The 23,509-nt window shown below is 40.9% G+C and overlaps 1 protein-coding gene across 1 annotated transcript in view; it reads right to left on the minus strand.

Moving 5' to 3' along the window:
• The window catches only part of LOC124794930, a 101,989-nt gene that overhangs the window by 46,719 nt on the left and 31,761 nt on the right, over positions 1 to 23,509 (minus strand). The window contains exon 5 of the mRNA XM_047258638.1: positions 7,110 to 7,712. Within this exon, the coding sequence (XP_047114594.1) occupies positions 7,110 to 7,712 (603 nt within the window). The remainder of the gene's footprint in view (positions 1 to 7,109; positions 7,713 to 23,509) is intronic.

A 23,509-nucleotide genomic window follows, 5' to 3' on the forward strand; every position in this document is an offset into this window, starting at 1 on the left:
TGTCTTCAGTGCCATCTTTTCCTTTTATAGGCATTTGCATCACTGTTGAGTGGTTTTCGAATTCCAGCCCACCCTGCAATTCCCTGCTGACGGCACTCCCTTTCCGTTTGGCGCAGGCAGGATTCATGAGTGAGACAGTCAGTTCTGCAGTGACTTTTGCAGCTGTTGTCTTATTTGTCACAAGCTCTTTAATGACTCACTGTCACTATTACTCAGAACACACTTTCGTCCACATGATTTAGAAAATCTTTTTTTTTTCCCTGCAGGCTATATACATCTTCCTTATGGTGCCTCTTTAAATACCAAACACTTTGGCTAGCTTGTTTACAGATGCACCCACAAAATGACAACAATTTGCCCACATTTGAATTCACTTAACTCTGATATAACGCATTACAACTACACAGAACACTGTTCTGACCACAACTGCCATTTTAAATGTACTGAGGACATTGCACAGGTGGTGTTCATGGTAAAATTTTACAGTGTAACCTCCAGGCTTGGCTAGCATCTGTATTTATGTTCAAATATGCATATCTCACAGTGTTCCCGTATTTTTGCCCAACTACGTACATCTACACCCACAATCTGCAAGCCGCTGTATGATGAATGGTAAAGGGTATCATGTACCACTAATCAAACAGAGCCAGGGAAGACCTGCTGTCTATAGGTCTGTGTACAAACCCCAATTTTTCTCATCTTCGTGGTCATCATACAAAATGTAAATTGGCAACAATAGAATCATTTTGCTGCCAGCTTCAAATGCCAGTTCTCTAAATTATTTCACTAGTATTTTGTGAAAATAATGTCTTCTTCCCTTCAGGGATTCCCATTTGAGTTCACAAAGCATCTCCATAACACTTTTTGGCCAAACTCAACACATAACAAATCTCTGAATTGCATTATATTCAGTCACTCTTAAATCAGTAAGGTACAGAACAAGACGACAACAAAAAGAAAGTTAAAGTTTAAAATCTTGGGTTCAAAAAATTACTCACACAGGACAATTGTGCTGACATACGACTGATCCATTAAATTCCTTGTCCTTATATTTCAGCCTTATACCTTCCAGCAGTCTTCAAAGTGAGCAAACAAACAAACTGCAATACTTTTTCCATTGTTTTAAACCGCAAAAAACGAATGCCTGAGATGCTGTTCAGCAGAAAAAAGTATGCCAAGTTATCAATGTGTTATAAGCTGCACTGCGGCAACATCTTTGCAAGTTTGCTGAAGAAAGTGTCAAACTGCATGATTTGTTAGCATTGAAACTATAATCTTTGTAAATTAAATTCTTTGCCAAACAAATTTCACATATTTCTTTCACCACAAAGTCCCAAGCAGATGAAGATGACACTACATCAGTGCAGGGCCATACCATGAAAACTAACAGTTTTGTTACATCTTTAACACTTCCTGTTTTTCTGTTTTGTGGCTTTACTACTGCACACGTGTGACAATGCTGCTAAACACCATCAGCTCAAGGTATTGTACATGCTGACAGTGGCTCAACAATAAGCAGGGGTTCAGAATACGGCAAGAGGAAATGAAAACTCACTGTGTGAGACCTTCAGCACAGAACTGGACAGAGCACCTGAGACCCAGGCAATGGACTGACAGCCAAAGGAGACCATGCCAGATCTGTTGTATGAGCAGAAGGGTGCTGAGATGGAAACAATAGTCAGTCCACTGGCAGGAGCAGAGGTGAAGCCACATTCACCATCAAGGAGGGAGGAGGATGATGAAGGCAGGTCAAAGTCATAGGCTCCATGTTGGGAATCACTGGAACAAGCTTCACTGAGGCCCGAGGCCCCAGGCAAAGGGAGGGCAACGCAGACCACAAAAGATGCATCAATGGAGTAGCACACTGCTGCAAGTGGGAGCCAGCTCCTGGAATAACTTAGTGAACAGCCCTGCTGCCCAGCTAACTGGAAGCCCGCAGTAGTAATAATCCAACAGGTCACAGGTGCAACTAATTTGTGTGATGGGTCAGACACCCCACCTGAACACAAACAACAGCCAATCTTTGTGGTCCAGCACAATGTCCAGCAGCCAGCCCCACTACCAGTTTGAAGATTGGGCCCAAATGGCAGTCAGAGAGGGGAGGGGAGGGGCATGTGATTCATGATGCAAATCCAGGAAACACCATGTCTGGCAACCATGCAGACATTCTGCCAGACTGCACCCATCATCCAGCATCACCCATTATATAGCCAAGTAACTTGACAACGCATCATTGCAGGAAGAGGCAGACAATGACTACTTCATCTGAGTCTTTAATGTCTGCATGAAGAGCTCCATCTCCGAATGCAAAAATCTTCAAACTCCTGAAACATAAATTTCCGACCTTTATTGGACATGGTCCTATGGGATCCCTCAATGGCAAAAATGACTCCCAATGCGTGAACAGCAGCAGTCGACAGTGTAGAGGGCAACTTTGTTACGTATGAGAAATGTCTAAGCATCAACTGTAAACCACTACAAGCTGCCCAAAAATGGACTTGTGTAACTGACGTCCATCCTGTCCAGAGGGTGTCCTGGGACTGGCCACAGGTAAAACCAGCAAACCTGGTTCTGTGCGCAGGCACCACGAGCCCACATACAGGTCCCAGTGTGTAAGATTTAAAATATCTGCTTCAGCTGTGATTGTTTAAAAAACATGACTGGTTTCAGGAAAGTTATATTCCCATCTTCAGGTGTACATACCATCACGTTCACCTGTTCTACAGTGCAGTCCGGTGTTTGTGGCACATGACCATCTTGCAGCTGACTACTAAATTTGGACATCTGAAGATGGGAATATAATTTTCACACACCGGTCATGTTTATAATGAACAAAGTCATAACTGATGCAGATATTTTCAATCTTACCATCCAGCTCAGTTGCGGATGGTGTTAGAATACTATGCATACCCCAGTGTGACTCAGCAGCAACTGGAGTACACGAGGAATGAGGGATGACAACTTGACAGCTCCTTTGTGATGAGCATGAGGACCACCCAGACAGTGCCAAGTCAAGCCCACAGGAGGAAAAAAAAAAGTATGCCACACTGCAACTGCACCCACAGTCAAGTTCCAGGCAACCCACCCGGACAGCAGAAACTATTAGCTGGGAAAGCGAGTCAGCTATCAGTGGGCAGTCCTATATGGTAGCTTGGAATGAAGGGCCAAATAAGGACACTAACAGTTTATGGTCAGTGATTTGGAGGATCCTAAAGAGAGAGAGAGAGAGAGAGAGAGAGAGACGAGAGAGAGAGAGAGAGAGAGAGAGAGAGAGAGAGAGAGAGAGAGAGACTTGAAACTTTTTTTCATTCTGAAAACAATAGCCAGTGCACCCTTTCCCACCTATGAGTAATTAAGCTGTGCCTTGGACGCATCTGATGTGTAAGCAACGGGCTGTTCAGTGCCATATTGGGAGGCATCAAAGGCCAGGGTTCAAGAAGCCTATTAACAATCAACAGATCAGACAAACCTAATGTCCTTTTACCCAAGCTAATCAAGACGATGGCAGACATGCTCAGCCTGAGGAATGAACATGGCACAATACAAAATCTTGGCCAAAAGAGACTCGAGTTCCTTCAGATGCTTGTGCTTCGGCAGGGTTTGCTGTGTTCATCTATAGGCACATCCATCTTTGCTAAGAAAAATGCACTTTTCTAGCTTTCAAAGAAGGCCATTCTCCACAAGGCATTGTAATACTGTCTGTATGTTTCATAAATGCTCCTCTACTGTAGAACCTGTAACCCAGATGTCATCAATGTAGTTCCTGCAACAGGAAATATCCTCAATCAATTGCTCCAAATATCATTGAATTACTGGCACAGATGAGATTCCAAAGAGCAAGTGGTTGAACTGGTAAAGCTTGAAGGAGGGTACTGAGGACCAAGGAAGTCTGAGAAGCTGTGTTCATTACTCAGTGGTAAGTGCAGGTACGAATCGTGCTAGTCTGTTCATGCAAAGTGATGCCCTTCATTGTATACTTTTAAATTATGTGCCCGTCATTTTGATGTTAGTACTCCAATGTCAATTGTACAAATGTTACATCCGTAACCACGGAATGACCCTGCATTGTACTGCCAAAGTATTTGTTGAGCTGTAAGAGTAAGGCACACCTATGGCATTCCATGCCTCTTTCTATGACTGTATGAGTCATCTATTGGTTGAGCCAGACTTCTAATCTTCAGCATTCTCCTGCAGCACCATGTTTCAAAAGCTGTTTTCTTCATACCTGCAGTGTATCATCACACTATTTTTGGACCATTCCATGTCAATGATGACCATAAAGGATTTTGATAACACTGTGTAAACATTCAAACACATCCTCCATGAGCATAGGTAAAGTTTTCCTTTTGGCAATATAATACTTGAGCCCATAGTGCAACTTTCAGCAGTGACCCCCGAATTTTCGACAACTTTGAGACATAATATCTTCACTTTTAGAGAGGATAATTTGAAGTAAATTTGGTCAAAAATAGGCACTTCAAAAATAAGTTAAATGTAGCTTTTTATATATCTGGAAGCAATTGCAGGACAAACTTGACTCTTTGAACATAACAACTCAATACAAGTTCTTAGAGCAAAAAATTTCTTCTATTGCTTCCCAGTAATTCACAAAATGAGGATGAATTTTTTTATTTTTGTAAAATCCCAAAATGGGTATTTTCAGAACACTTTCACAAAACGGAGTTTTATGCAGACTCCTTTAAACCATTTCCATTAGAAAGGCCATGTTCTAAACCACCTAAAACTAGATATCATTTTGCAATGAGAGCATATAAGGCCCTAAAAAGCAAGGTGAAGATGCACCGAAAATATGCCCATATTCCACTGGTACTCAAATGATATCTTCTATTATGTTCTACAATAGTTTTGCACTCTGGAGAAGTTAATATGACCAGGAAGTGAGACTTAGTCACAGGAGGGGGTGGGAGATGGGGTAATCAGGTACTTCAGCCTGTTTTTCTGTGAAGATAACTACAGAAACTGGTTACAAACTTCACATTTTAAGAGTGTCAGTCAAAAAGGAATACCTCCCATATTTTCCTCTGTAAATCAATTTTAAGTGAAAAATTTGAATTATGCACTATTTCACAAAGTTTTAAGGAAGGGAGAGGATGGAGGGGGGGGGGGGGGGGGTAGGAGCATAGGAGCAGGCGAGTTTGAAAGAGATTTAATTCAGTTGTGGACGACTTTGCTCTGAACAGAAATGTATGAAGCATCACACTATGAGATCTTTATGAAAGAACCAGCAACATTCTCAGCATTAATGTGACTGAAATTAATGAGATTGTACTGCATGTGCGTCAGTGCAAGTGGAAAGTGTAAATGTCATTAGAAATATATACATCATCTACTTGACCACACATTTTATATATAACTTACCTGGTACCTTGCAGTTTCTACTGAACCTTCTTAAGTTTAGAATTGTCACACTAATGACCATTCAGTTGTGTTATTAATCCCATTTTATTAATATAATGGAAGGAAACACTCCACGTGGGAAAAATTATATATAAAAACAAAGATGAGGTGACTTACCGAACAAAAGCGCTGGCAGGTCGATAGACACACAAACAAACACAAACATACACACAAAATTCAAGCTTTCGCAACAAACTGTTGCCTCATCAGGAAAGAGGGAAGGAGAGGGGAAGACGAAAGGAAGTGGGTTTTAAAGGAGAGGGTAAGGAGTCATTCCAATCCCGGGAGCGGAAAGACTTACCTTAGGGGGAAAAAAGGACAGGTATACACTCGCACACACGCACATATCCATCCACACATACAGACACAAGCAGACATATTTAAAGACAAAGAGTTTGGGCAGAGATGTCAGTCGAGGCAGAAGTGTAGAGGCAAAGAAGTTGTTGAAAGACAGGTGAGGTATGAGTGGCGGCAACTTGAAATTAGCGGAGATTGAGGCCTGGCGGATGACGAGAAGAGAGGATATACTGAAGGGCAAGTTCCCATCTCCGGAGTTCGGATAGGTTGGTGTTGGTGGGAAGTATCCAGATAACCCGGACGGTGTAACACTGTGCCAAGATGTGCTGGCCGTGCACCAAGGCATGTTTAGCCACAGGGTGATCCTCATTACCAACATGAATGGACACAGGCAGACAGTGTTTGTTGGTAATGAGGATCACCCTGTGGCTAAACATGCCTTGGTGCACGGCCAGCACATCTTGGCACAGTGTTACACCGTCCGGGTTATCTGGATACTTCCCACCAACACCAACCTATCCGAACTCCGGAGATGGGAACTTGCCCTTCAGTATATCCTCTCTTCTCGTCATCCGCCAGGCCTCAATCTCCGCTAATTTCAAGTTGCCGCCACTCATACCTCACCTGTCTTTCAACAACTTCTTTGCCTCTACACTTCTGCCTCGACTGACATCTCTGCCCAAACTCTTTGTCTTTAAATATGTCTGCTTGTGTCTGTATGTGTGGATGGATATGTGCGTGTGTGCGAGTGTATACCTGTCCTTTTTTCCCCCTAAGGTAAGTCTTTCCGCTCCCGGGATTGGAATGACTCCTTACCCTCTCCTTTAAAACCCACTTCCTTTCGTCTTCCCCTCTCCTTCCCTCTTTCCTGATGAGGCAACAGTTTGTTGCGAAAGCTTGAATTTTGTGTGTATGTTTGTGTTTGTTTGTGTGTCTATCGACCTGCCAGCGCTTTTGTTCGGTAAGTCACCTCATCTTTGTTTTTATATATAATAATCCCATTTTATAACATATCTAGAGTATTCAAGTTTATATTCGAGTTGCCTGTCAAACCAACTGCAAGAAAAAGAACTTTTCTTGTAAGATAGACTATCATCTTAGACAGGCTAATTGGTCTGGCTCTAGTGTTGAGCTAGAGCCACAGAAAGATTTATCAACACACCCACAATCTAGATCTAAAATGCTGGGTACCAGTACCTCATTTTTCATAATCTCCGTAACTATTCAGACAATTAAGTAGCACATGTCCCAAAATTTGTCTTATGGAACAAAAGCAATTTTAGATTAACAATATGTAGATAACTGTTTTTTATTATCACATAGATAGGGCAGCCAGTTCTGGGTAATTTTATACCTCTTAAATTTAAGGAACCAAGATAGTTTCCAAGACTCACCTGAAGAGTGGCCAATTTTAGATACTCTTGATATGTCTGGAACTGAAGGGCTTCTCACACTCTTTAGCTGCATGGAACCGACATGTGAATGAAATGTTGTGGCTGATGATGAGCGCCTCAGTCCTGCACGCTGATTTGTTGTAGGAACATTTTTCTGTCTGGCACTTGCAGAGAGCTGTGGTCTATTCTTCTGTGTTGACGGGGGAAGCTTTGAGACACCACTTACATTGGCATTAACATTTTTTATTCGATTAACTGGTGTAAATGTACTGGGAGTTTTTTTCACAGTCAGTACAGAACTCTTCTGCTGTACTGGCCCAGTATATTTATTTTCATTGTTAATTTTCTTTTCATTGCATCTTGGAACCTTAAACAATTGTTTTGGTGCTGCTGCTGTAGTTGCTGTGAATGGTTTCCTTGTAATATTTGTGCTTCTCACCAGTGATGAGGCAGGAGTTTTAACTTTAAATGTTGAAGTTAATCCTGTACATTTCCCAATGGTAAGTAAAGGATTAGCTTTTTCCATGCGCAATCTACTTGCTGTTGTCTGTCTGACTTCAACTGGTTTCCTCTTTGTGGTGTTTTTCACATTTTTCTGACAGGCTGGAAAAAAAAATTGAAATGATTAAAAATATTGCCATAGTTAGAAGCAGTCAGACTCCTCCAGGCTTAGTCAGTACTGGCCACTATGGATGACATTAGTACAAATCCAGCAATCAAGGAAGCAGTATGTGTGGAGAAATTCAAGCATTACATTATTTTCACTGGTTATTCATGTGCGTGCTTCAAATGATTGGAATTGTCACCTTGTAGTTCGCTTACGGTTTCAGAATGAGATTTTTTCATCTATTTTATATGCTTCATAATTAGAACTAGCAAAAACTGCAACAGCTAAAATAAAATTTGTTGACAGCCATAAAGGGATTGATAATGTTCAAAAGTTCCTTTACAGGTAGTGAATCCATTCATCATCTAATTATAGAATATTAGAATGCCTACCCATGAAATAAATGTGCAAATCTGAACTTAACATTTCAATTAATAAAAGGCATTTATAATCAAAATATCTATGACTGTGAAAATTCATGGTTACAAGACAATAACTCACCTAGGAAGTTTAACTATCAGAAACACACATTTTTATGAGCAATAAAAGAATATCAATTACTCACAAAAAAAACAAGACATCTTGCGAGGAAGATACTGGGAAACCAAAGAAAAGTAGAAACACTGAAGAAGTACTGAATCATATAGAATAAAGCATCGAGACTAAATTACAAAAGACAGCTAATGTTCTACGAGCCTTCCAAAGTATAGGTCCTAGCAGACTGACAAAATTTTACCTCATTTTGAAAAATGAAACAGCAACCCCAACTGCCTTAGGAAAAATATTTAGAAGAAATTAACATAAAAATAAGTAAGAAATTGAAGATGGAACAAACTATAGAAACAAAATTAGGAGGTGCGGACGTTTTCCAGCAGAACAAAATCCCAGAAACACCAGAAAGAAAACAGACAGTAGAAGAGAGGAATGAAAAAAGTGTACAGCTGGAGTACTGGAGAAAGTATAAATCTTACATAGTGGCTTAATGTAGTGGAGGAAGAAGGTAGGAAGCAAAGCAATAAATGACAGATCAGGCATCGCCAAACAATGGAAAATCCAGGATGGAATAATGACAGTATTACAAAAAGGATAGACTGCTACTCACCATGTAGCAGAGATGCTGAGTCACAGGTAGGCACAGCAAAAATGTCCAGCAAGTAAGCTTTCAGCCACGAGTTGCCAAGGACAGAGTGTGAGCAGCAGCACATTGTGGGAGAAGCAATCTGGGTGGTGGGGATAAGAAGGGCACTGGGGTGGGGCGGGGGAGGGATAACAGGATAGGGGTGATGGACAGTAAAGTGCTCCTTGTGGGAGCATGCATGGAAAGGTGGAGAGAGGGTAGGGCAGCTAAGTGCAGTCAGGATGTTAGAGGGTGGGGTGGGGGGTGGGGGAGGATGGAGGGGGGGGGGATGGAGGGGGTGGGGGGGGGGGGAGCAGGAAACAAGAGAAGTAAAAGACTGTTGGTATGCTGGTGGAACAGAAGGTTGTTTAGTGCTGGTGTAGGAACAGGAAAGGGGATAGGTGGGTTTAGGACAATGACTAAGACTGAGGCCAGGAGGGTTATGGGAACATAGTATACACTGGAGGGAGAGTTCCCACCTGCAAAATTCAGAAAAGCTGGTGGTAGGAAGGATCCAGAAGGCACAGGTTGTGAAGCAGCCATTAAAATGAAGAACCTTATGTTGGGCAGTGTGCTCAGCAACAGGTGGTCCAGCTGTTTCTTGGCCAGAGTTTGTCACTGGTCATTCGCGTGGACAGACAACTTATTGGTTGTCATGTCCATGTAGAATACAGCACACTGCTAGAAACTTAGCTTGTACATCACGACTGGTTTCACAGGTAGTCCTGCATCTGATCGGATAGGTGATGCTTGTGACCCGACTGGCGTATGTGGTGGCGGGAGGATGTATAGGATAGGTCTTGCATCTAGGTCTATTAAAGGAATATAAGCCATGTGGAAAGGGATTGGGAGCAGGGGTTGTGTAGGGATGGATGAGGATATTACACAGGGTTGGTGGATAGCAGAATACCACTATGGGAGGGGTTGGAAGGTTAGTGGGTAGGACATTCCTTATGTCAGGGCACACCGAGATACAGTCAAAACCCTGGTGGAGAACATGATACAGTTGCTCCAGTACTGGGTGGTACCGAGTCACGAGGGGAATGTTCCTCTGTGGGACTTTGGGATGTTGGGATGACTAGAGAGATAAGGCACAGGATGTGTGTTTCTGTGCAAGGTTGGGAGCGTAATTACAGTCTGTGGAGGCCTCATTGAGACTCTTGGTATATTTCAAGAGGGACTGCTCGTCACTACAGATGTGATAGCCATAGGTGGCAAGGCTGTATGTATGGAAGGGATTCTTGAAATGGAATGGAAGACAGCTGTCAAAGTGGCAGTTGGTAGGTTTGATATGGTCAGAGATACTGAAGTAGCTATCTTTGAGGTGGAGGTCAACATCAAGGAAAGTGGCTTGCTGGGTTGACGAGGACCATGTGAAGTGAAAATGGGGGAGAAGGTGTTGATGTTCTGGAGGAATGTGGATAGGGTGCCCTCACCCTCAATCTAGATCACGAAGATTTCATCAATGAATCTTAACTAAGTGAGGGGTTTGGAAATTAAGTTGTTGGAAAGGATTCCTCTAGATTGTCCATGAATAGGTTGGCAAAGGATGGTGCCACACAGATGCCCACTGCTGTACCCCAGCTATGTTTGTAGATGATGCCTTCACAGCAGAAGTAATTTTGAGTGATGATATAATTGATCATGGCAACTAGGAAGGAGGTTGTAGGTTTCGGATCTGTCAGGCATTGGGAAAGGTTGTGCTCAATAGTGGGAAGACCATTGGCATCAGGATATTAAAGTAAAGGGAGGTGGCATCAACAATGATGAGCAGGGCACAATGTGATATATGAACAGGAATTATTTTCCTAGAAATTTACAGTATCTTTAGACATAACTTTACCTGTCATGCAATATTCACCAATGCCCAGAAATTTAACAAATCACCTCCATCACTGTTACCATTGTCAATCTTACTAGAAATGGCCCATAAGGATTTTCATCCACTTCATCAGTGTGTAATCATGACTAGCTCTCCATTGGCAAAAGATTCCGCACTAGTCCCCCATTCAGATCTCTGGGAGGGGACTGCCAAGAGGGAGGTGACCACAAGAAAAAGAACAAACAACCAATGAAAGGAGAGAGAAAATATATGAGGAGGTTGAACATATAATCAATTATGTAAATGAAGGTGAAAATCTAATACTCATGAGGGATTGGAATGCAATTGTAAGGGAAGGTGTGGAAGAAGGGGGGGGGGGGGTTGTTGTTGTTGTTGTTGTTGTTGCCTTCAGTCCTGAGACTGGTTTGATGCAGCTCTCCATGCTACTCTATCCTGTGCAAGCTGCTTCATCTCCCAGTACCTACTGCAGCCTACATCCTTCTGAATCTGCTTAGTGTATTCATCTCTTGGTCTCCCTCTATGATTTTTACCATCCACGCTGCCCTCCAGTACTAAATTGGTGATCCCTTTATGCCTCAGAACATGTCCTACTGACTGATCCCTCCTTCTAGTCAAGTTGTGCCACAACCATCTAATCTTTAGCATCCTTCTGTAGCACCACATTTCGAAAGCTTCTATTCTCTTCTTGTCCAAACTATTTATTGTCCATGTTTCACTTGCATACATGGCTACACTCCATACAAATACTTTCAGAAACGACTTCCTGACACTTGAATCTATACTCGATGTTAACAAATTTCTCTTCTTCAGAAACGCTTTCCTTGCCATTGCCAGTCTACATTTTATATCCTCTCTAATTCGACCATCATCAGTTATTTTGCTCCCCAAATAGCAAAACTCCTTTACTACTTTAAGTGTCTCAGTTCCTAATCTAATTCCCTCAGCATCACCCGACTTAATTTGACTACATTCTATTATCCTCGTTTTGCTTTTGTTGATGCTCATCTTATACCCTCCTTTCAATACACTGTCCATTCCGTTTTAACTTCTCTTCCAAGTCCTTTGCTGTCTCTGACAGAATTACAATGTCATCGGCGAACCTCAAAGTTTTTATTTCTTCTCCATGGATTTTAATGCCTACTCTGAATTTTTCTTTTGTCTCCTTCACTGCTCGCTCAATATACAGATTGAATAAAATTGGGGATAGGCTAAAACCCTGTCTCACTCCCTTCCCAACCACTGCTTCCCTTTCATTCCCCTCAACTCTTATAACTGCAATCTGGTTTCTGTACAAATTGTAAATAGCCTTTTGCTCCCTGTATTTTACCCCTGCCACCTTCAGAATTCGAAGAGAGTATTCCAGTCAACATTGTCAAAAGCTTTCTCTAAGTCTACAAATGCTAGAGACGTAGGTTTGCCTTTTCTTAATCTTTCTTCTAAGATAAGTCGTAGGGTCAGTACTGCCTCACGTGTTCCAACATTTCTATGGAATCCAAAATGATCTTCCCCGAGGTCGGCTTCTACCAGTTTTTCCATTCGTCTGTAAAGAATTCGCATTATTATTTTGCAGCTGTGACTTATTAAACTGATAGTTCGGTAATTTTCACATCTGTCAACACCTGCTTTCTTTGGGATTGGAATTACTATATTCTTCTTGAAGTCTGAGGGAATTTCACCTGTCTCATACATCTTGCTCACCAGATGGTAGAGTTTTGTCAGGACTGGCTGTCCCAAGGCTGTCAGTAGTTCTAATGGAATGTTGTCTACTCCCAGGGCCTTGTTTCGACTTAGGTCTTTCAGTGCTATGTCAAACTCTTCACGCAGTATCATTTCATCTTCATCTACATCCTCTTCCATTTCCACAATATTGTCCTCAAGTACATTGCCCTTGTATAGACCCTCTCTATACTCCTTCCACCTTTCTGCTTTCCCTTCTTTGCTTAGAACTGGGTTTCCATCTGAGCTCTTAATATTCATACAAGTGGTTCTCTTTTCTCCAAAGGTCTCTTTAATTTTCCTATAGGCAGTATCTATCTTACCCCTCTTGAGATAAGCCTTTACATCCTTATATTTGTCCTCTTAGCCATCCCTGCTTAGACATTTTGCACTTCCTGTCGATCTCATTTTTGAGATGTTTGTATTCCTTTTTGCCTGCTTCACTTACTGCATTTTTATATTTTCTCCTTTCATCAATTCAATTCAGTATCTCTTCTGTTACCCAAGGATTTCTACTAGCCCTCGTCTTTTTACCTACTTGATTCTCTGCTGCCTTCACTTTCATTCCTCAAAGCTACCCATTCTTCTTCTTCTGTATTTCTTTCCCCCCATTCCTGTCAATTGTTCCCTTATGCTCTCCCTGAAACACTGTACAAACCCTGGTTTAGTCAGTTTATCCAGGTCCCATCTCCTTTAATTCCCACCTTTTTGCAGTTTCTTCAGTTTTAATCTACAAGAAGGGGTTATGGGAGAATATAGTCTTGGTGGTAGAAATGAGAGAGGAGAAAGACTGAGTTCTGCAATAAATTTCAGCTAGTAATAGCAAATATTCTGTTCAAGAGACAAGAGAGGAGGTGGTATAGTTTGATAAAGCCAGGAGATATGGGAAGATTCCAGCCAGATTACATCAGGGTCAAGCAGAGATTCCAAAATCACATATTGGAATTTAAGGTATACCCTGGGGCAGATACAGTCAGATCACAATTTAGTAATGATTAAGAGTAGGTTGACATTTAAGAGACTAGCACCAAGAAATGAAGAGACACACCAAGTTCTCTTGAGGTTGTAGATACTGCAATAATGAATAGCTCACTAGGCAGTTCAGCTGAGGAGGAATGGATATCTCCAGAAACGGCTATCACAGAAGTTGGAAAGAAAAACATAAGTAGTAGAAATACAGCTGAAGAAACCAAGGATAACAAATATTTCAGTTGATCAACAAAAGAATGAAGTAAAAAAATGTGCATGGAAATGCAGGGGTGGAATTAAACTAATAAGTAGTGCAGGGAAGCTAATGTGAAATAGCTGCATGAAAATTATGAAAAAATTGAAACAAAATTGTCAGAAGGACTGACTCAGCATACAGAAAAGCCAGAAAACATTCGATGAAATTAAAAGCAAGAGTGATAACATCAAAAGTGCTATGGGAATTCCACTGTTAAATGGGGAGGAGAGAGCGAAAAGCTGGAGGTAGTATGTTTAAGGCCTTTAGGGACAGGAGGAATTGTCTGATGACATGACAAAAGAAGAAACAGGAGTTGATAGGGGATCCAGTCTCAGAAACACCTTTGGAAGACTTAAGATCGAATAAGGCAGAAGGGATAGATAACATTCTATTGTAATATCATTCTATCGTAAAATCACTGCAAGAAGTGGCAACAATAGAATGTATGAGACTGGCAATATACCATCAAACTTTCAGAGAATCATCCACATAGTTCTGGAGATTGCAAGAGCAGACAAGTGCGAAAATACCACACAATCAGCTTAACAGCTCGTGCATCCAAGTTGCTGACAAGAATAACACACAGAAGAAGGAAAAAGATAATTGAGGATGTGTTAGATGACAGTTTGGCTTTAGGAAAGGTAAAGACACCAGAGAGCCAGTTCCGACATTGCAGTTCATAATGAAAGCAAGACTGAAGAAAAATCCAGGTACATTCATAGGGTCTGAAGATCTGGAAAAGTGTTTGACAATATAAAATGGTGCAAGATGTTTGAAATTCTGAGAAAAATAGGCATCAGTTACAGGGAATGATGGGTAATATACAACATGTACAAGAATCAAGAGAGAACAATAAGAGACGATGTCCAAGAATGACGTGCCTGGATTAATAAGGGTGTAAGACAGGGAAGTAGACTATCGCCCTTACTGTTCCATCTGTACATCAAAGAAGCAATGGGGAAATAAAAGAAAGGTTCAAGAGTGAGATTAAAATTCAGTTAGTAAAGATATCATCAATAAGATTCACTGATAACATTGCTACTCTCGGTAAAAGCAAAGATGAATTACAGGATGTGTTAAAAAGTATGTACATTCTAATGTGTACAGAATATGGATTGAAACAAAATCAATGAAAGACTAAAGTAATGAGCAGCAACAAATAAGAAGTAGCAGAAATGAGAACAGTCAGAAACTTAACATCAGAATTGGTCATCACAAAGTAGACTAAGTTAAGGTATTCTGCTACCTAGGCAGCAAAATAACCCACGATGGGCAAAGCAAGGACAATGTGAAAAGCAGACTACCACTAGCAGAAAAGGCATTCCTGGCCAATAGAATTCTGCTTGTATCAAACATAGGCCTTAATTTGAGGAAGAAATTTCTGAGATTGTCTGTCTGGAGCACAGCATTATATGGTAGTGAAACATGGCCTAGTGGAAAATCGGAACAGAAGAGAAGAGAATCTAACCATTTGAGATGTGGTGCTACAGAATAATGCTAAAAATTAAGTGACTGATGAGGTAAGGAATGAGAAGGTTATCCACAGAACCAACGAGGAAAGGAATATATGTAAAAGACTGACAAGGTGAAGGTGCAGGATGATGGGACATCTGTTAAGACATCAGGGAATAACTTCCATAGTACTAGAGGGAGCTGCAGAGGAAGACAGATTGGGAAACATCCAGCAAATAATTGATGACATAGTTGCAAGTGCTATTCTGAGGTGAAAAGATTGGCAGAGGAGAGGAATTCATGGTGTGCTGCATAAAACTTTCCACAAACATTCCTTTGTGAGAACATATGTACACATTTTCTGACATTCCAACCATTTATCTTTATGATGGCCAGCTTACCCAAGGCTTGCAGGCCTCAGTGATAATGATGAACAGTTAACATTAGCTGGCATGCAGTGTTTATGAAGTTCAGTGATAAAACAAGTTCTCTGTTATTAATTGATGATTAAGTAGGTATGCTAATCCTTGTTCCATTGTAAATACCACTTTTCTCCTAAAACCACTTGTTAGATTTTTGCCATGTTTTGTTCATTCAGTACATTTTCACTATAAACCACACTAACAATTAAGTTTAGACACTGTTTTCCATTTCACAGGCATAAAATTTACATTACATAAACTGCAAACCTGTTTGATTTGGAGTGTAAAGCATTTCATTTCAGGGCATAATCGTGGTTTTTTTTCTTCTTTCTTCAATTCTTACTTAATTTCATGTTCCATATATCACAGGCATTATTCCTATCCAAATAATGGATATCAACAAATCTTACCTTTTTACATAGTTACTTGTTTTCATGGAGTTACGGTCTCTGGAAATTTAACAGGCTACCTCTACATCCACATCTACACACTGAAAACCACTGAAGTGCATTTCAGAGGATACATCCCATTGCACCAGTTATTGGGCCTTTCCCCCATTTCATTCACAAATGGAGTACAGAAAGAATGACTGCTTAATTGTCTCTGTGTGGACTATAATTAATTCTCACAACCCCTATGGGAGTGGTATGTAGGGCGATTCTAGTATATTCCTAAAGTATTCAAAGCCAGTTCCTAAAACTTTGTATGTAGTCTTTCTCAGGATATTTTACATTTATCTTCAGGAGTCTGTCAGTTTAGTTTCTTCAGCATCCACGATACACTCGCATGAGTCAAACAAAGCTATCAGTATTCGTGCTGCCCTATCTATGTTCAAAATACCCAATTAGTCCTATCTGGTACAGATCCCATACACATAACAATATTCTAGAATGGGCCGCACGAGTGTTTTGTAAGCAATTGCCTTTGTAGACCAACTGCATTTCCCCAGTATTCTATCAATAAACTGAAGTCTACCAACTGCTTTACTCGCAACTGAGCCTATGTGATCATTCCTTCATAGGTATACAAACAAAGTGTTACATCTGGGTCTTTGTACAAGTTTACTAATTCCAATTGCAACTCACTGATATTACAGACATAGGACACAATCTTTTTGTCCTCAGAGTCTTTTGCGGTGGCATGTCTAAATGAAATCTTCTCAGTTTACAAGCCGTGTCACATCGAACAAAACACTAGCTTTCAATAGCTGTCACCACCACCACCACCACCACCACCACCACCACCACCACCACCACGAGTTAAAAATCACTGGTTGCTGTGGCTAGCACAGTGTTCTGCCAATATAGATGTAACGATGGCATTTGGAACTTCCCAGAGAGGGCTGAAGTGACATGTGGGAGGCATATTGGGCAGCTCTTAGCAGCTCCATACCCCTGTGGGACCGAGCCCTGTTATGTGGCATGAGTGTCCAGTGCCACATTTGAAACTGTCGCTCTCATGTCCCTATAAGCATCAAGACTACATGTTTGCTCAATGTCCAAAGCACGTACCCATGCACTTCTAAATGTATAACCCTAGATCTCTTAATAAAATTGTTGCTGAAATACACCTCATAAAGCTGCAGAAGAGGTCAAGTTAGCTGCATTCCTTCCATACTGTGGAGCAACTTCTAGAAAGGTAGAATGCATGCTGAAGAGACATGGACCGAGACATGATCTAGCCTGCCTCCGAGATGAGAGATGTTATGCCCTCTGGACAGCTCCAAAAGTTGTCAGTTTTACTACTTTAAATGTAACTGAATGTCTTAAATATCACTTCCAATCAGCATTACGTTCTCCTTGAATCCATGTGGACCTCAAAATGTGTAGAGTACCTGCATTGCTAGATTGCATGTACTGCAAGGTATTCACACTGTTTATCACACACACGTACCATAAGAAATGAAACCATGACAGTAAAACTCGTTACACCACAGTTGCTGACTGTGGCTTGACGAAACATACAAATTTCTGATGTAAAAATTGCAAGAAGAATAGCTTCTAAAAGGAAAAAGAACGAGATGCAAACTATTAAGAATAACGTTAAACAACACAGTAATGTTGTCATTTTCACTCATGAACTATAACATTCATTTTGAGCCACAATCCTATCCTGCATATTAAAGTGCGCGTCATATATGTTGGCGGCCGAGTTTAGGTTTGTTCTGCGCATCTGACGTCACAAAACACAGTCAGCCAATGAACAGAGAACGACGTTGCCAGATCTCGACTGCAGAGCAGAGCACGGACGAGTGTCTTCAGTTTTAGAAACGTTCAGCCATAAATAAAGTAATAGAACAAAAGCAATGTCTTGATAGCAGATTTTCTTTTATAGAAAGTTTGGAAAAAGCATTCTTTATACCAACTGCTTCATGTTCTATTAATTAATTAAACCAAACAAGCAATAAGTCTTCCAATTCAGGCGATAGCAAGGAAAGGTGTTTGTATCAATCTCACGAACCGCTTTTTAAAGAACAGCGGTAATTGTTTATTTCCTATTGTACTTCGATGAAGTGTGAGTAATTCATAATCATACCAACAGTGTTTGTCAGTATTTTGCATGACCTGTTAGATACCTTGTGGTGTTACATTGTATGACGAGTTGCGGTAGCGTAACGGTTAAGGCGTTGGGTTAGTAAGCGAAAGGTGTAAAGTTCAAACCTTGTGTGGTGCGTAATATTTTCTTTATTTAAAAACAATATCGAAGTGTCTTACTTCACGAATTTTATTCATTTGAATGCAATTTTTTGAAGTTTCTAGTGCTTTGTCTCTTCATTAACCCTTTCGCTGCTGCAGACACGTGCTCCCCGCATTCCGCGCTGTGCGCGATTTTGTCATCACTGCAATGCTCGCCTGTGCAGACACATGGTGTTCTCACTGCTTTGACACACTTATCATTGGATTTCACAAAAACTATTTGGCCCAAAAATTAGAGTTTTACACATCATCTTAACTGACACCTTCCCCCCATAAATGACTTAATTTTGTTTCGATGTTCAACCCAGTTATTGTGCAGCATTAAATATAGTAAACCATTGCACGAAATTTTGAAAGAGTTTGCAGAGGTAAATGTCCATAGAGTATACTTTCCGTATGGTCGATTTTAGTTGCCACAATGTTGAGAATGAAATGTGGACAAGATACCTAAATTTCATATAAAATTTACTGTGTAACAATATCTCATTTAATTTAAGTACCACATAGGTGTCGTATGTAATATTGAGAAATATTCCATCTTTCGCGACTGCAACAAAAGTGTGTCTGCACAGGCGAGCAGTGCAGTGACAAAATCGCGCACAGCGCGGAATGCAGGGAGCACGTCTCTGTACCAGCGAAAGGCTTAATGCGGCCGTGGTGGCATTACTTCATGAACTGCGCGTTCTCCCCTAAACGTAAGCTTGCGAACTACGCTATACTGTGGTGCTGCTTCTCTTGGCGCGTGCGTCGTGTGCAACTGGCAACACAGCAATCTCCCGCGTCTGGGTGGGCATGCGGGAGCCGCCAATATAAAAGAATTGAACTATAGTGCAATGTAACACACTCATAATATATAAAAACGAGAAATTTGCCTGCAGTGCAATAGGTTGTTAAATCCAAATCTTACATATTTTTTGTGGAACATCACTCAACAGCAGTAAAACATTTTACACTCACAAGCGATCAGTAGTAGCTGACATTTTCGACAAAGTGCAAGGATGCGCAGCACCGCTTCCACAGCCACTGCTGGGCCCCAGAGAACTGATGCAGGCAGCGTTCAGGAGCAGACAGTCTGCCAAAAAATCTTTGGCAAAAATATTACTGGACGCATCAGTTGTTACTGTTTATCAGGAAGTGAAATATATTGTAGTTGTGCTATCATTACACTAAAGATTTCATCACTTAGACAAAAGGCCCTATATAAATGCATGCAATGAACAGTTTAAAAGCTGAAGAAAACATATGGTGACAAGCAGCTGCAAGTCTGCTTAGAAGAAGAACAGGGCCCAACATCATGGAGATGAGACAAAGAGCTGCATACAAAGAGTTTGAGCAAGTGCCAGCTGTGAATCCAAATGACAGAAGCCAACAAAATCTCAAACTTTAAAGCAGTCACATAAGATACGTAACAAGCTTTTCTAGTAAAGGATGTCAACAAACAAGGAATTCATTAAGAGGGGTCAGCACATCAAGGAAATCCAAGGGAAAGAGTGACCAGAAGTATGGCATATTCCCAAATGTGGTCCGTACAGTAGTTATGAAATATCACCACAACCTTGCATCTCATACACCAGGTAGTGAGACAAGAGATACAGGATTTTATGGCAACCAAAACTGGACAAGTAAGGAGGCATGAATGTTGACCATATAGAATGTTGAATACACCAGTCAAATGTGTCAGGAATAATGGACTCTGCCAACTCTGACTTAAGCTGCAGCCATCACACAACCATCCAGCTCCCAACCAATGCTGGTACTGCCAGTTTTTCTGCCAATTATAATACCCACACAGAAGAATAGACATTTGGAGGAAAGGCGGGTTTTCAACAACTAATAAAGCACCAGATGTCAACTGTCACAAAATTTCTGTTCATGCCAGTCAACCACAGTTGATTATATTTAACTTTTAGGACAAGCTCATCGCTGTGCCCTGGACATGGTCACTCCTGAATGTGACCCAGCTCTCCAATGTCACTGTATAGGGATACCAGCCACTCACTGAAGGTCACAAACAGGTGATATGTCTAGCTGACAGGAACATGTACAGCAGGTGTAACTGTCAATGACAGAACACAGACCTTCAAGTTTGTTGTTTTAACAGAATGCAGTCTCAGATGGGAGTTCTTGCAAGCATCACAAGCAGTCATACTGCTGCAGAGCATACCTCCAGATCAATAATGCTATTCCAACAAGCACACAGAACAATGACTGCTCTGGGAAGTTGTTTGATGTTGAAAACATTATCCCGCTGTCAACAAACTGAAATCCAGTCATCAATTGACGTGCTCAGCTGAACTGTTAAGCTTTTGTCAATTGCAAAAAGCTGTTCGGGCTCGCAAAAGGAATCTATACATCAGCAACAATCATAAGCATTGCAGCAGAAACAGTCCATGAAGGACAGCTTAGTGCCATCAACAAGAAACCTTGTTACACTACCACCACAGACACCATAGGAGATGAAGCTATAAACCAATTGCCATTAGGATCTGGCCTGACTGAGGAAACACTGTCGGTAATTGTCAGTCATTCTACGACAGTTTTCGAATGCTTTTAGATCTGGAGTGGAGAAAAGACATACAAAACAGCCTATGATAAAACACTACCAACTCTGACAGATCACCCACCAATCAGCAAGTGCTCTTACAGGGTGTCGCCAAATAATCGAGGAGTAAGTGGAAAAGATGCTGCAGGATTACCTCAATGAATCTTCAAGGACTCTTTGGTCCTCGCTTGTTCTTGTGAAGAATGGCACATGGCATTTCTGCACCTACTACCAATGACTGAACAAAATCAGGAAGAAAGTTGTCTACCCATTGCTACGCATTAATGTGCTTCGAAAGGAGCTTGTATTTCTCAGCTATGGACAGGCAACAGGCAAACAGAGGTTAATATGGCTGACAGGGAAAAGATTGCCTTCATAGCACCTGATGGCCTCAGAGTTTTAAATTATACTGTTTGGACTGTGTAATACTCCAGGTACCTTAGTGTGCATGACAAAACCTGCTTTGATACCGTAAAAGGGTGAACTGCCTTTGCTATCAACACAGTCACATTTTTGGAGACATTTGAAACCATCTAAGTCATCTGACAGCCATGAAATATTGAGACTCTAGGCCTCTATATGCACCCAGGAAAGTGCATCTTCATCACACAAGAAAGTAATATCTTAGGTTAGCTAGTGAATGGCAGTAAAGTACATCCTCATCAAGAGAAAATAAGAGTAGTTACATTTTTCAACTCTTGGCACTAACAAGTTCTTTGAATGGGCTCATGCTACCACGAATCCATATAGGACTTTCGTACCGAGGTATGTCCATAGTACGAACTATTGCAGGGTGGTGCCAAATTTTCCCCTCAATAAGGAGCAAGAAAGATCTTTCCTTGATCTGAAGAAGGCACTATCATCTCACGTTATACCACTGTATGACGAGAATTCCAAGAGGAAATTTCTCACCGAAGCTAACAGCTATAAGACAAATGTAGTTCTAGTATATATTCAGGATGGTCTGAAAAGGTGCTGGATCACCATTCTCCATGCTGTCTGACTAAACTGAAAGATTCTTTGGGTTGATTGGCAGGACAGGCATTGAGGATTCAGGAATATGACATCATAGTGATACACAAAAACAGATGCAAACAAGATCGCCAACTGCCTTTCAAGGAATCCTGTGGTGAAGCACAGTAAGAAAAACTTCAGTCCAACTGGACAGAAACATTTGCTCATCATCCAAGCTCATCTACAGTCAGCTAGCAATGTCATGAGCAGATCTGCAGGCACTGTGGCATAGCTGTGAGCAACACTGGTTGGAATGGGTTACCAGTTCACCCCCAACCAACAGCAATTATTTATTTACTATTTATCTTTTCCGGCATATTCTCGAAATTTCTGTTTTAATCTTTGTATATTTTGGAATATTGGTTGTATAAATGGCAGCAATCTCTGCCTAAGAGTTGAGTTCAGGTTCTCTTCTGGCTGTGTGTTAAAGTTTATAAGAAATGTGCTTTCAGTGCTCAGTGTTGTACTTCATTGACAAGCCTACTTTTGGATATGAACTTTAGGGTTGTTAGGTTAGCACAATATTATGGTCATGTGGGGGCTTGTCTTGTATTTACATGAAACCAAACTGTCTCCTAAGTGTGAGGACAGAACCTGTGCACTTACTGCCATAGGTACCACCACCACCACCACCACCACCACCACCACAACAACAACAACAACAACAACAACAACAACAGCCTCTCACTAGATAAGACACTTCTCAATTTTTTGTCTCTTAACTGATAAATATAACCTCAGGATAAAAGATGGTTACTGTAATTTTTGTAATGTGAAACACTATCAATGCCTGTTTGATTCCTTTTTACTTTTGAGTTCACTGTTTATAGTCTGATAAAGTAGTCCTGTATAACATATCTTATGAGGGGAAAATACGTTTATCTTAAAATGAAACTGTATGTAAAAGAAGGTATTATCAGAAGAGAATAATTGAGACTTCCTGGCAGATTAAAACTGTGTTCCGGACCGAGACTCGAACTCGGGACCTTTGTCTTTCTCCGGCAAGTGCTCTACCAACTGAGCTATCCAAGCACAACTCACGCCCCGACCTCACAGCTTTACTTCTGCCAGTACTCTCCTACCTTCCAAACTTTACAGAAGCTCTCCTGCGAGCCAGGTGGGAAAAATTAATGCAACAGACTGAATCTGACAACGGAATTGACTTTGCAACATGCTCTTGTGCATATTACTTCATCTTGCCAATGGATTTTTTTATTGGTTGGAGTGGTAATATTTGGGATACTAATACATAAAGATGTGATGAGAAGTTTTCAGTATTTTGTAAGATATTCTGTGAAAAAGAATTTACCAGATGAACTTATGTGCATGTCAGTAAATAAATTTGAGACAATTGCTGGTCAGGAGGCAAAATGTGTAATACCACAAATAGAAACTCGTAAAAGTAGAAGGAACACACTATTTAGCTTATAGGACTAATTATTCCTTCATCAGGGAAAGAAAGAAGGAAAGGTTACGTTAGGTTTGAACAGAAAGGACGGTCACTCAGACCAACTAATGAGACACTCATCTGTAGTGAGGATGAGGGAAGGCAAAGAAGAAGAAAATGAAAACTAATGTGAGGGAAAATTTAGTAGAATGTTGCCTATATTATCTAACTACTTGTTTTGATTTACATTCTTTAAATTCTAGTACATTGTAGAATCCACAGATTAATGACATAGCAAGGCTTTTGGATAATGTAACGAACATTTTGGCTACAAGCCACTTAGAATGATCCTGTCTTAGGTATTCATGTTCAACTTCTA

Source organism: Schistocerca piceifrons, chromosome 4, assembly GCF_021461385.2.
Source record: "Schistocerca piceifrons isolate TAMUIC-IGC-003096 chromosome 4, iqSchPice1.1, whole genome shotgun sequence".
NCBI lineage: Eukaryota > Metazoa > Arthropoda > Insecta > Orthoptera > Acrididae > Schistocerca > Schistocerca piceifrons.